The 15,414-nt window shown below is 40.8% G+C and overlaps 1 protein-coding gene across 5 annotated transcripts in view; it reads left to right on the forward strand.

Annotated features, from left to right (window-relative positions):
- The window catches only part of hdac7.S (histone deacetylase 7 S homeolog), a 204,007-nt gene that overhangs the window by 120,052 nt on the left and 68,541 nt on the right, over positions 1 to 15,414 (forward strand). For 2 of the 5 annotated variants that reach the window (XM_018250112.2, XM_018250113.2), the window contains exon 1: positions 957 to 1,737. The exons of 1 other annotated variant lie outside the window; for it this stretch is intronic. In XM_018250112.2, coding sequence (XP_018105601.1) covers positions 1,614 to 1,737 — 124 coding nt within the window. In that variant the 5' untranslated portion in view covers positions 957 to 1,613. Of the gene's footprint in view, positions 1 to 955; positions 1,738 to 15,414 lie in introns of those variants that run through there. 2 more of the 5 variants (XM_018250115.2, XM_018250114.2) reach the window with 2 other exon arrangements.

The following is a 15,414-nucleotide window of genomic DNA, read 5'->3' on the forward strand; positions in this document are numbered from 1 at the left end:
TGCCTCTTATCCACTGATGTCTTTTATTCTAGCAAAAAAAAAACCCACCAAACTGCATTAATGTCATGTGAGCAGTGTCGGACTGGCCCGGCAGGACACTCGGAAAAACCAACCCTTAATGGGCCCCTGCCGGGCCAGTCCCCTCACCCGATCAGATTTGGGGAAAAAAATGTTTTTTCAGGCGCCTGCATCCATGTGTGCTCGGCGCATCATAGGGGGGCGGGGGGTCGGAGGGGGCCCTGGACATTTATCCCGGTGGGCCCTGGGCCCCCCAGTCCAACCCTGCGCTAGTGACCAATATTACATTCCCCGTGAAGTTTGCCCCCTTTCTGCTACTTTAATGTAACTAAAGAGCAGAAATGCCCCTCCCCCAGCAGCCGCTGGTATATGAGGACCAGGCCCAGACTGGCAATCTGTTGGTTCTGGCAAATGCCCTGGGGTGCTTCGCCAATGAGGCGAGTTGAGGCTATCGCCTCAGGCGGCAGTGCCCCACTAGATACCAGGGGCAGCAAAAATGCTGCTCCTGGTAATTTAAGAGCGAATTTCTGGGGGATGGGGGGCAGCAGCAGTGCGGTGGAGGGGCCAGGATCCCCCCTGCAAATGACAGAGCCCAGAGTGGCTGCTCTAAGGTGTCATAGAAAGTCAGTATTTAGTGGGCTGTTGGGAGCTGATTGGGCCTCTGTGTACCTTAAATGGTCTTTTTTAATCCTCAGTCCAGACCTGATGAGGAGGAGGAGGACAGAGGAAGGCAGTAAGCAACACGCGCCTTTTCTCCTTCAAATGCTTTCACCAGATGGAGCCATGAAACTGCTTTATAAAGCGCGTCCGTGCCGCTGATTGGAGCGCGGCTCAGCCAACCAGCGAGCTGCTTTCCCAAACAATGCACAGTGCCTCTGTATATGTGTGTGTGTGTGTGTGTGTAGCTGGCTTATTAGGTCTATTTTTGGCCGAGCTCCTCCTCCTGCCGATCTATTTCTGTCAGTCTGAGCTGGAGGCAGTGGTGGAAGCGGGTAGTGTGCACACCCAGTGTAGCCTGCACAAAGCAGCTCCTCTCACACACACACTCACTTCAGCACGGCTTCTTCAGTTTCAGCTGCCCCGCGCTCCTCTCTTTACCCGGTGGAAACTTTTCTTCCTTGTGCTTAAACGTTTTCTACCTCCTGAGCTGTGGTATTGTGGGAATCTCTGTTACACTGAAGCTGTGGATGTGGGATGTTTCCTGCCTAGTCCGTTATTGCTGCATTGTGCTCTGGAGTCCTGTTGTTCGGCTGCTTTGCCCTCAAGCTGCCCAGCTCTACAGATAATGTTTGAGGAATCATAGGGCACGTTTTATGCTACTGAGCCTACAGGTGACCTGCAGCCTCCACTGTACCAGGTGACTTATATTTACATGATCTGTACAATAATAATAATAATAACAACAACTTTGGGTTCTGATGGTCTGTCTTTGGAAAAGGAACCCTGCATGGCACTGTTGAATAGCACCCCTGGTTTTAGGGGACCCCCAGTGGCTGTCTCATTCTCTGTGTATTAAAATTGCACCTGGAAGGGCCCATTACACACAGGACAAGGGGACTGTGGGCTCTTTGCCATCTCTTCACACACTCGCCTCCATGCCTGGATTACATCAAATGCTAAACACCATTTACGAGGCTGATTCCGCTTCTTCCACAGATGGCATCCGACGGGGCGAGCCGGGACTGAGGTTTGGCCACAAGAGCGGTGCTACTGGAGCAGGTAGTTCATATGCTGCTAGGGTTGCCACCTTTTCAATATTAATAACATTGGGATCAACCATCATTTTTTTTTAAAAAAAATATGGGCCAGATGACAACCCTACATGCTGCCATTCATTTCATGATCATTGAGACTGACTGATAGTAGAAACAGATATTTAACTTATGGCTTTTACCTTCTTAATGTTTTATTTTAGCTGTGTCTCCATTCTAGTAATAAGCCTTCAGCTGTTGTTGAACTACAAGTCTTAGAACAGGGCTTTCTGGGAGCTGCAGTCTAGGGATGTAGCGAACTGTTCGCCGGCGAACTAGTTCGCGTGAACTTAGACTGTTCGCGTCCGCCGAATGTTCGCGAACGTCGCGCGACGTTCGCCAATATGTGTTCGCGTTCGATTCGAACAAAAATCGTTCGACCATTCGACCATTCGATTCCTTCGACCGCTAAAATCGAAGGATTTTCGTTCGAATCGAACGATCAAAGCCATTCGATTGAATGAAATCATTCGATGGAATGGTTTCGATCGTTCGATTCAAACGAAAATCCTTCGATCGAACGATTAAAATCCTTCGATCGTTCGAATCGAACGATTTTGCGGATGTTCGAAGTTCGCGAACTGTTCGCATTTTTGCCGGTGTTCGCGAACGGCGTTCGCGAACACATAAACGGCAGTTCGCTACATCCCTACTGCAGTCTAACAGCAGACAAATAAATAAATAAAGGCATCTTCTGTATACACTTCCCTCTCCTAAAACGGATCGTCTAGCTACTATAATCTTTATAAATATGCCCATTCTGTTTCTTTTAATATTATAAATAGAGCATCAACCCTCCTTAAAGGGGTTTTTCACCTTTAAATTAAATATGACGTAGAGAGTGAAATTCTGAGACAATTTGCAATTGTATATCATTTCTTTATTGTTTGATGTTTTTGAGTTATTTAGCTTTTTATTCGGCAGCTCTCCAGTTTGCAGTGTCACCAGTCTGGTTGCTGGGGTCCATATGACCCTTTTTATTCAGCAGCTCTCCAGTTTGCAGTGTCACCAGTCTGGTTGCTGGGGCTGTTCACCTTTAAATTAAATATGGCGTAGCGAGTGACATTCTGAGACAATCAGCAAATGGATTTCATTTTCTATTGTTTGAGGTATTTGAGTTATTTAGCTTTTTATTCGGCAGCTCTCCAGTTTGCAGTGTCACCAGTCTGGTTGCTGGGGTCCATATGACCCTAGCAACCATGCACTGATTTGAATAAGAAACTGAAATATGAATAGGTGAGGCCTGAATACCAAAATGGGTAATAAAAAGTAGCATTAACAATACATTTGTAGCCTTACAGAGCGTTTTGTTTTTAGATGGGGTCAGTGACCCCCATTTGAAAGCAGGAAAGATGTAAAAGAAGAAGGCGAATAATTCAAAAAATGTATTATGAAGACCAATTGAAAAGTAGCTTAGAATTCGCCATTGTATAACATACCATAAGTGAACCACCCCTTTAATTAAAATACACAGTGATCTATGGATGCAAACGAGCCCAATTGGAGAAGGCTCCGTTTATATGAACTTACAATGCAGATCAGCGCTGTGCAACATTTTACATGTAGAAGCCTGATAACTAGTCACTTTATATGGAAGGATCAGATTAAATTATAATGATGTCACACTAAGAAGTCAATAGAACCCTTGGAAAGAATGGGTTACCATAAAAACCCATTGGCGGGTCACCTTTTGCCCAAGGGCCCAGCCCTGATCTAGATATTGCAGATGGTCAGTTTGCAGCCTTTTAGCTATGAACTGCAGCTTCAGAGGTGTTGCAGAAGAATGCTTGGAATTGTAGTTCAACATATAAAGGGAGCTGGACAATATGATCAGAATTTGCAAAGAGTTTGGCTTGTGGTCATTGTTGTACTCTTCTTTTCTTTTGGGTCATTAATAAAAAGGGAAAAGCATATAATAATAATAATATATTCTGTGCATTAGCATTTCCCCCTAAACACACAGTGGCAAACCTGCTTTTACAGTACTAAACATGTTTAGTTTTGGTGATAATGACACAGTAAGATTCATGATTAAAAAGTAGTTGATGTGGTCCCCCCAGGTCACGGACCAGCCTGCTGGGGGAAACTCTCCTTTTTGGATTTGCATATCGATTATTGTGAAGGATCTTTTTTTGGACATTAAATACATTAAATAAGTCAATGTGGTGAATGTTTTGCTGTAAGTACGGTGTCAGCAGCATAAAGAGTTAAAAACAAAAGTTAGTATCACTATTCTCACTGATGGCATATATAAACTCAAGTGGGTGTGGCTTATATAATGTAATAATATATAATAAGACTATGCTCCAAATGACTCCTAATTTTGAGATCCAGCTTGATGATAGAACCCAAAGCCAATATGCCCTCGGCTAGGCACTAATGGCAGAGAAGAAATAGGCTGAGTTGCAAAAAAGTGAAGAGTTAAAAAAAAAAACCCTTTGCACGAGAGATTGCAGTGACATTGGAGCAGGATCAGCCTGTGGCCAACTCACAGGCCCTAAAGCCGAAACAGGATGGGCCCCGTGACCTTTAAATCTTGCTCTTCCTGCTACTGTCCATTGCATGAATGGCATAAAAATAACTATATGAACAACATAAGGGCAGGACCATTCCCACAAGATCTTGGCCAGACAATTAAATATAGTTCAGTGACTTTCTTATGGGGATGATTTTTTTTTTTTTTGGTGGCGTCCTGATTGATCCTACAATTCTGACCTTTGCATATTATTATCTTATTATGCAATGAGTCACACAACCTTTCTAGATAACTACAATGAAGCAGAATGAGGTGTGCGTTGTGGAGACCGTTTATGGAAGCCTCTTTCATCCATACCCCCATGGTGAGAAAGTCTGTTGCCACTCTGCTCATTGGGACGTACAGAAGCTGCTACATATTTATGTACAGTGTAAGTAAGGGTACAACCTCTGCAGCTGGGACCTTTTTAAGTTATCTAAAGATCTGCAACTTATTAAACCGTCTGAAATTCTGCCCCATAAAGAGCAGATGGCTATGGTGGGACTGGTAGGGCTTAAAGCTATACAGAGCATGCTTAACTATGTCGCTGCCTGCAATTCTAGTTTGCTGCCCTGATAGTGTTGCACGCAAGAACGAGGCCCTGGCAATCTGTGGGTGCTGGCAAATGCCAGAGGGGCTGCTATATGGTCCCATAGAAAGTCACTATTTAGTGGGCTGGTGGGGGCTCTTTGGGCCTCTGTGTGGGCTGATTGTGTACCTGAAATGCCAGGACCTATTTAAATACTCAGTCAGGACCTGCTGCAGCACCCATGTATACCCAGGCTTATAGCAAAAGCAGCCAAACATACATCTCACACTGGTCATTGTTGCATGCAACATTATAAGCTCAGCAGTCTGCCAGTGATATGGTTCAAAAAGCACGTTATTAGACAAGGGTGTCGTTAAGGCATTTTGGGCAAGCAGAGCGTCGAGGCTTTAAGTTGTGAGTACTTCCTCCTACAGGACAAATTATTTTTATTCACTCGCTTCCTGTCTCATGTGTTCTGGCAGATGCATACCTGCACTCTGTTGGTTGCTAGGCCTAGCCCCAAGCTCGTTGCTGAAAACAAAAAAAGAAAAAATGCCCATGAATTTCCGGATTTTAGCAACAACAAAACTTTCACATTGAGGATCACTTTTGTTCCTGATTACGCGAGTTACTTTGTGGCATTGTTGTGTTCTACAGTGCACAAACCAGTAGTGAACCTGAAACATTTATTTCCACGTTGAGGTTTGTTATAAAATAATGCTTTCGCTATGGAGATGGTATCATTTGTTCAGGCTGAGTAACTGACAAGTACTATTTTAATAGATATGTAAAAGGGGCATCTGGCCAGGATAGGGGACGGTGGGCACCAGCAGCCTTTCATCTGTATTATTGTTCAATTAAATGCCCTGCGGGAATGGCAGAACTATCATTCTAATTTCTTCTTTTGTGTTTATACGCACACACACATTTTCTATTACCAACATTATTCATAAGAAAAACATAATTTTTTCCAAGGATTTTTATGTTCTATAAATGGGTGCATAGTTCCTTTAACAGTCTTTCTTTGCAGGGACACAGCCACTGCATGACTCTAGCTACTGTATAAACATGGCGCTTTCACTGAACCTCTGCCTTATTCCATTTTAGTATATAATGCAAAGTGCATTGGCTGGATTTTCTAAAAGACCTACCTGATACAGTACTCTACAGCATTGTCCTATAAGATGGACTAGTACAGTACTTCCACAGTATATTGGAGGGACTGCAGGGGACCACCAATGGAGAACTTGCCCAGGCCACGCTGTTGCCTTAAGATAAAGCTGTTACAACATTACAAAGAGTGGTGGTAACTGGAACATTTTCAAATTGGACCAGTGTTGTTAGTGGAGTACTTTAGGGGTCTGTCCTTGGATGACCTTTGGTGACATATCAGGGGGAGAGATCAGCTCATTTGGTGACCTTGCCAAACAATTGGATCTTATAATGGATGGACACCTTTACTCTTTTTAAGTACATTAAATAGTGTTATAGACAGATAGTGGCCATCTTTTTTTCCCATAAAAATTGATCAACTCGCAAGAGGCCACTCCTTTAGATTAAAGGAACTGAATCTATATTTCTATTTTTGAAGTGTTTGCTGTTATAAGCCCAACACCAAATATCCTAATGGTTGGGTTAGTGAAAACAGACTGAGAAATGAAAAATCTAGATAACACTGTTTCTAAAACATTGCCTGTCCAAGCCAACCGGGCTTCCTAGGCAACCAGACCGGCCACTGCTCTCCCCCTGTGCATGCGTCCGAGAGGGACGCATACGCAATAGGAGAGGGAAGGAAGAGTGTTGGGGGAGGAGCAACAGATGGCAGTAAACACGGACTGGGGTAGTCAGAAGACAATTTAACAGGTACCTACCCAGCGCCCCCCTATTGTTGCACCCTTCTGCCTACCTCTAGTTCCGGCCCTGTTCTGAAATGAGTTTTTCATTTAGTCAGGTTGTTATTCCTTATACATGAATTTTCTAGCAGACAGGTCTGATAAATACAGGCTATTCCTGTTTGCTGGGGTAGAATGTGTGGGAGGCACCCATGCAATCTTGGCCTTTGGCTCATAATTACTTTGAAGTACCCCTGCAAGTGATGAAACTGAATGCACTTTATCCATAGCCATTTGATGCATGAAGATCAATTTCATGGAATATGGTAAAAGAGGGTTTTGTGGAGTACTTTGGGCTGCTCCAGGCACATCTTGCTTCTACAGCACCATTTGTGCTATTTCTTGGTATCTAAACCAGAGTTGATATAGGGCAGAACTGTGAACTTTGAATTGCTACAACAGTTTATCTGCTGTTAATGAATCACAAACTCACACTGAACCTTTTCTTTGTGTTGTTTTTATCTTTGTGATCCTATGTTTGGTCGAATAGGAGGCATATTTTTAGATTGAAGAGAACCTGACTAATGGACAATGCCTTGTTGGCCCAATGTTTACAGTTAATAATGATGACTTTTTGTATCTTATCTCATGCCAGTCTTTTTCCCATCAGTGTGATAGGCTAATGCCACACTGGGCTGATTCTCAGCCTTCGTATAAATGTAGGCTGCCAACGCAGTGGTTCTAGGTGCAGGCACAGAAGTGCGCTTATTTGCTCTAAGGGACTTTGTTTATCGACAGGCTAAGAAATAACTCAATGCATCCTTTGTCATAAATACTATCCACCCTGAACTTGCATTCTTCAAATTCTAGCAGCTTTACTGGCTGTGGATTCTGGGATTTGTAGTTTGCAGCAGCCTGAGGTACAAATTTCTGATTCCTCTGAAAGCGTTTTCATGATTGAGTGGTTGCTGGGCTCTTTATTTCAACCACAACTGGAGAGCCATAGGTTGGGCTCACATTTATAAGTGCTGTCTAACAGAGGTAGTGTTTAAAAGTACACATAAAATTCTTGTTTGCACTTGTACTTCAATTTATAGCCTATAATTTATATGCACAAGCTTTGTTCTCTTGTTACCAAAGCTAGCTGGAGACTTGCAGAACTGGAGCTTGGGAGCAAAAGCCTAAATGAAAAGAGGTTATTATTATTATTAATAATAATAATAATAATAATTTTTTTTTTTAATAATCCACTTTATTCAGTTCACCAAGCAGTGTCTCTGTCCTGTAGAGCTTACAGTGCAGGTAGCTTAAAGACAAAAGATGAAGCTAGAATCCAACCAATATTTTCCAGAATTAGGACAGACACATGTTGCAATGTATTTGCCACACGTGGATGTTTGAGACTGAAGTGACTGGTTGTACTTCCCATAGTTGCAGCAGTTAATTGGTTGTCTTGAGTTTGGAAATTTCACTTACATGTAGCTTCAAATGTTCTAGCTTGTAGACCCTGATGCTTTATTGTTACAGAGATAGGATCAATTATCCAGAATGCATGGGACCTGGGGTTTTCTGGTTAAGGGATCTTTCTGTAATTTGGATCTTCATACTTTAAGTAAAAAATCATGTAAACATTAAATAAACCCAATAGGCTGGTTTTGCCTCCAATAAAGATCAATTATATCTTAGTTGGGATCAAATACAAGATACTGTTTTATTGTTACAGAGAAAATGGAAATACTTTTTAATCATTTGGATTATTTGGATAAAATGGAAGTCTACGGGAGACGGCCTTTCTGTTATTCGGAGCTTTCTGGATAATGGGTTTCCATGTAACGGATCCCATACCTGTATTATGTTTTATAAATAAGTGCAGCAAACACAGCCCAGGAAAAATGCGCCATCAACTCTTTGGGTTGGGCATCAGCTGACCTGGATTGCAGATAGAACTGCAATCCTCATGTGATCCTATGATCATGGGACTGAAATGCATGCAGTCATTTGGTTAGCATGATTCTATGACATGAAAGTACCACCATGCCAATGCTGTAGATTCTATATCTTTTGGATTCCTTTAGGAAGTTGTGCCACTTTTACTGAAAACGTGGTACAACAAGTACATGACAAAAATTGGGCTAAAAAGCAGTAGGCTGAAATGGACAGCACAACTTGTGTAGTGGGTATTGATTTTGCACTATGGCTGGCAGAGGGCAGTTGATAAAAACCCTCAGATTTTTTAAAAGGTCCGATCATGTGGTCAGAAGGACTGACACGTTTTTTCTTCTTGTATGTCCAGTGGTGTGCAAGTCTGCCTGATTCAATAAAGGCATCAATATAGGAAATCATCAGAGGTTAGAGCTGCATTTGTTCTGCAAAGCTGCAAATTAAAATGGGATTGGTTTACTGATACTGGGGAAGTGCTACAATATATCATAAACCTGGTGGCACTGGATTATGTCTCTTGCTTTCATTAAAACAGCTACAATTTGTGTTGTTTGTCACATTAAACTGCAGAGCAGGGAAATCCAAAGCACTTGCACTGACGCCAAAGAAAAAAGCATACAGATTTATATACATTAAAGGAATACGCAGAGCATAAGGCTTGTATTTGACATTTTGGACATTGGGGTATATTTTCCCTTTAAGGAAATGTTGGACTTTTGCTTTAGTAAAAGATTTAATTCTGCAGCAATGTCAAATAACTGTTTTCGACCCTGCAGGTTATGTACGTTTCCAGAGAGGTGGTACATACCCCTATATAGGTAAGAGGTACATAGCCCTATAAAGGTAATAAAACCTTCTCTTGGTTGATAAAAGTGCTGCTTGTTTAGCAGAAATAGGTTAATTGATACCTGCTTCGTGCTCAGCTCTAGATCTTCCCATAAGATTGTGGCTCCCTATTTAGCTTCTATATCTATGCTGGTGTCAGTTTGTGCTACTTGTTGTAACTGCTTATATAAATACTTTGGGTAATAAAAGAAGGTTCCAAGCTAAAAGTTCAGTCATCCCTATGCATTGTTTCTTTTAATAACAAGTGACTACGAAACATTTGGGTATTCCACCCTCCTTGTACATATGAGCTACTAGCTTGTGACTTGATTCTTGTGTGTGTTGGCATGGCTAGTAGTAATAGTAGTATTACTGACAGTAGTAACTTAACTGGCAGCATTAATTTCTTAGCTATTGCTTCAGATAGTAACATGTTTTTGTTCATCCACATGTTCGATTAAAGACGTGGCCAGGATACTGAAGGGTAAGGTGGTACCATATTTTATTGCATTATAGTGTTCAGCAATGTGTTTAATGTTCCAGGGAGAATTCAGAGGTAAATTGGATGGTGCCCAGATTTAAATGGGCAAGTGTCCATCCTATAATCAGCTGCCTGGCACCTGTATCAGGGTGTTGGCCAAAATTGCAAGGGCTGGATCAGTATCAGTAATGTTGGGTAACAATGCCCTTGAGGTGCTAGCGAGCATTATCTCACCTAATCCAGCAAAGCTTGTGAAATATAATAGTTAGCTAGCTAATTATTCCACCCTCAGCTAACACCTCCCAGACTTCCATTTAACTACATATTTACATCTTGTATACAAATATGAGTATCTCATCTATGTTATATAATAGCAAAGCTATGTTATATTGTTAGTAAGGGTCAAACCACTGCGCAGAACAAAGATCATATTAAACTTACCAATCATTGAGCTGTGTAATAGAATAGAATGATATCCTTTCCTATCTGGTTGTTTGGCCTATCTATCAAGCCAGGCTGAAAATCCAGTTGGCTGCAGTGATATATGTATGTAATACATCATATGCTATTTGAATTAAATAGGATCCCTGCTCCCCAGTCCTATGGCATGAAGGCTGAACAAAATGAGCATTGCTTGTCTTGCAAACTTTGCCAAGACAGAGACTGGTTGGAGTTTACCTTTAACATTGTCTTTAAAGAGCTGTTACCTCTAAGTGCAGAGGCACCTGCTTCTGTCTCCCTGCTGTGTTCCCTGAGAGATTTTGCAAAGTACCAATTAATGTATTATTAAAGCTTTTCTTGGCTTGGCTTTTGCCAGTGCACCTTTAATTAGATTAGTGGCTATGCCTGTATTGGCAGTATTAAACATTACACTCTTGTTCTTCGGCTTGCATTATTATTTATTAGGCAGAGGCTTGTTTGCACTTGTTCTGTTCCTGAGATGTGGGACACATTTAGAATATGGATAGTGGCCAACCAACGTGCTGAAGGAGCCAGTTGTTAATTTTTACGATCCATAGGGGATGTACTGTATGTGAACAAATATAGAAATACTTTCCCAAGGGAGGATATTTGGAAGTCACTGCTTCCCCTTTGTTACAAGGGTGCCATGGGTCTAATTTTCAGCTACAGTTCACTAGGGGCAGTTGTTTAGTTGTAAAGGTAAATGTTTATCGATTATTGCTGTGCACAAATACAGCTCCAAGCAGCACCACTTCCCTGCAGTGCTTGTCATTTAAGGCAGCAGGTACCAAATGCTTTCAGAAACCCTACTGAGACATCTGGGTCAGCTTGTCATTACTTGTCTTCTATAAGGTATTTTCATATATTGTTACCTTGCCCTTTCAACCACTTTGATGTCCATGCCAGTGGTGAGTGCTCTGTACCATTCAACACTCAATGGGGACTCTGTTTCTCTATGGAGTTTGTCTGGGGACTGAGGTTGTATTTGTTGATCTGGACATGCTCCGTAATTATAGGGAGGAAGAAAGTGATGATGGCTCTCGTAACAATAGATGAATGGAGAAAGTGCCATTGCTATTATTCTTTGTATAGCGCTGCTATAAAAGTAACTGGAAAGGGTGCACTTTATCCAAATAATACACCGTGGGTATTCAGGTTGTATAATTAGACATCATAAGCACATGTTCAACCCACAATATTGTGACTATGTGATTAATGTATAACCAGCTAGGGTGTTGGGTTTTAGGTAGTAAATTGTTTGCCCTAGTATAGAAACAACGTTTTGTTGTTAGTTTTCATGATTCTAACTGATTTAGGCAAGTAAAAGCTGACTGTTGTTGGGTCATTGTGGGTTATTGGATGAGGCAAAATCCGTATCATGGTGTTTTCCTTTGTTGTTTTATCTTTTGTTTTTGGCACACGTCCATTTTCTGCATTTTTATTTGGTATTGATGGTGGGGAATACCCATATGATGCACACTTATTATTAAAACAACTTAAGTAAACACACAAAAAAAAGTGCATTCACATGGGCTTTCTTGTGCAGGGTAAAAATCCCTAGATTATGAATCCTTACTTTCGTAACATTCAGTTGGTTTTGTGTTTCAAAATGTTTGTGATTGTTCCGAAATGTTCTATAATTACGATCTACAAATGGCGACTTTTCCATGTCCGTTTGCTTTGGTTTTCCGCTTTAGCTAGCCTTTAGCTAGACTGGTGGAGAAAAAATTAAAATCTTGTAATGGGAGATAGTGAAAATATGAATGTAATTGCTGGAATAGTTAACATTTTTTGAACTAACGTCATACAAACACCTAATAGCCTTTTGGTTTAAAAACTGACAGATTTAGCTCATGTTTCCAAATGGATTATATTTCATTTAAAAAAAATAATTATAATTGGTATTTAGCTACCATACTGCATTGCTCTGAATCCATTTGGAGGGAGGCCTCACGCTGCATGCTTTTTATATCCATAGCCACAAGACAGACAAACACATCTCCAGTTAAGATGTTGTATATGGCTTTAGAAGGTTCTCAGATTATTTAAAGTCATGTTTAATTTAAACTACAGCTTTTTTAGTGCAACATTTATAAGCTTCATGTGTGACTGTAAAACTTAAAAGCATACTGAGCTTAGGCAGACTTGGCAGTTACATTGAGTTGCGTTTACAAGTGTGAACCAATGCACATTTGACTTTGCAGGTATTTTAGAGACATAGGGAAACCCTTCAAGGAACAACTATTCAAGTGTGGGAGACTAAAAGATGTAAAGGTTTGCTTACCAAGAAGTCCTTTGGATGCACCAGCCACAACATTGGTTGGAGTTCCCTATATTCAGTAGATGGAAAGTTATGTCACTAAGCTCTACCTGTATCTTAAAGGACATACCGCCTGTATGAAAGTTCATCTGCTGATTGCTAATTTAGATTGAGTTAAGTTAATGAGTTTCTATAGTGTGTTTTATAGCTGTACTAGAACAAGCTTCATCTACTAGAACAGGGGTGCCCAAACTTTTTGCAACGAGGGCCAGATTTGGTGAGGTGAAAATGTGTGGGGGCCGATCATTCAGCCGACATTCTTTGAACCATTAACATTAAATTACAGGAATCGAGTAATCGTAGCAGTAATATTTGGGCACATTAGTGAAATGATCTGCCACTTGGTCTATACTGCTGCCTGTGTGCTGAAGGTTTTAGCAATAGACACGTACTGGAACGTAGTGACGCCATATTTCTTTAGTTTACAGTACTGGTACTAAAGTACTTCTATTGACACCTTCAGCCCTAAAGAAGTATTTGAAAACAGCGCATCTCTATGTGCCAGTACGTGTCTATTACTAACACCTTCAGCACACAGGCAGCAGTATAGACCAAGTGGCAGATCATTTCACTAATGTGCCCAAATATTACTGCTATGGGATTCCTAAACGCACTGTGCTGGGGGGGCCTCATTATTATTAATTTCATGATGGAGGCTGAGGGCCGGTGTAAATTTGAAAACGGGCCGCACTTTGGACATGCTTATACTAGAATCACAGAATCACATTTTGGCTTGTCCGTGTTTTGTTGGGCTGTTAAGGTGTCCACACGTGGCATGACTTCAACCAAATAGAGATATCAGATAATGAGCTATACATATATTTAGATTGATTATATATGAAACTCTGGTTCATAAGAATTGAGAGTCTTAAAGGGGTTGTTCACCTTCAAACACTTTCCAGTTCAGTTGGTTTCAGATAGTTCACCAGAAATAAAGACTTTTTTCAACCTCTATTTGGTGACCATTTTTCTAATATTGAAGTGTAAAGTTTAATTGTTCACTTTCTAAAACAGCTCTGGGAGCGGGGGATCACCGACTCTTTAACTGTACTAAATTGATACATTTAGTTGATATATTTTGTTATCTTTAACCCTGCTGAACAGAATCCCTAAATTCCATTAGGGAACTAATCTCCACGAATCTGCCTGTGTGGCCAGACTCTAAGGGCTAGTCCACACGAGGAGATTCAGGGAGATTTTGTCGCCTGGCGACTAATCGCCTCGTCTTTTGAGCGACTATCTCCCCGAACTGCCTCAGCGTTTTTCCCCATAGTCTGCAATGAAAAGTCGCCTGCGCTAATGCACACGCGGCGATGCGTTTTCTATAGTCGCCTGAAGTTGCCTCACTGAGGCAAGAAAGCTGTTAAAATTGATACAATGGTTGCTAAAATTCCACAGATACTGCTGAAAAATGTATCAACTAATGTTGCAAATTGTAACTGTTCAGAATACGCCTGGATCACTGAGCTGCCAGACTGAAACACTAGAAACACGAACATTAAACTTTAAACTTAAAGGAATGATTCACCTTTAAGTTAACTTTTAGGGGCACATGTATGAAGGGTCGAATATCGAGGGTTAATTAACCCTCGATATTCGACTAGGAACTAAAATCGTTCGACTTCGAATATCGAAGTCGAACGATTTAGCGCAAATCCTGCGATCGAACGATCGAAGGATTATTCCTTCGATCGAACAATTAAATCCTTTGAATCGAACGATTCAAAGGATTTTAATCCAACGATCGAAGGAATAGCCTTCGATCAAAAAATCTCAGGCAAGCCTATGGGGACCTTCCCCATAGGCTAACATTGACTTCGGTAGCTTTTAGCTGCCGAAGTAGGGGGTCGAAGTTTTTCTTAAAGAGACAGTACTTCGACTATCGAATGGTCGAATGGTCGAATAGTCGAACGATTTTTAGTTCGAATCGTTCGATTCGAAGTCGAAGTAGTAGTCGAAGGTCGAAGTAGCCCATTCGATGGTCGAAGTAGCCCAAAAAACACTTCGAAATTCGAAGTTTTTTTTATTCGAATCCTTCACTCGAGCTTCATGAATCGGCCCCTTAGTATGTTATAAAATGGCCAATTCTAATCAATTTTTCAATTGGTCTTCATTATTTATATTATACAGGTTTTGAATTATTTGCCTTCTTCTTCTGACTCTTTCCAGCTTTCAAATCCGCGTCGCTGACCCCATCTACAAAACAAATGCTCTGTAAGGCTACAAATGTATTGTTATTGTTACATTTTTTTATTCCTCTTTTTATTCAGGCCTCTCCTATTCATATTACAGTCTCTTATTAATATCAGGGCATGGTTACTAGGCTAATTTGGACCCTTGCAACTGCTGAAATTGCAAACTGGAGAGCTGCTGAATAAAAAGCTAAATAAATCAAAAACCACATATAATAAAAAAATGAAAACCAATTGCAAATTGTCTCAGAATATCACTCTCTACATCACATTAAAAGTTAAATCAAAGGTGAACAACAATTTACTTTACTTTTTCTAGTGCCTGAATACTTGCTTCCCTATCCATTTTTTAGCAAGACAAAGTAGATCAACCTGATTAATAGTCAGAATAGAAATGCTCTGCTGCAACTAAGCTTTCTTCTGTTTCTTGAGTCGGCTTAATGTTTTTTTTTTATTTTTTTGAATCTTTTTTATTTTTTAAATACAACTTGACATAATATTTCAAATTTTCCCGAGAAAGAGGAACTCAGTTACTTAGTTTAAATGAG

The sequence above is a fragment of the Xenopus laevis genome, chromosome 2S (assembly GCF_017654675.1).
Source record: "Xenopus laevis strain J_2021 chromosome 2S, Xenopus_laevis_v10.1, whole genome shotgun sequence".
Classification (NCBI taxonomy): domain Eukaryota; kingdom Metazoa; phylum Chordata; class Amphibia; order Anura; family Pipidae; genus Xenopus; species Xenopus laevis.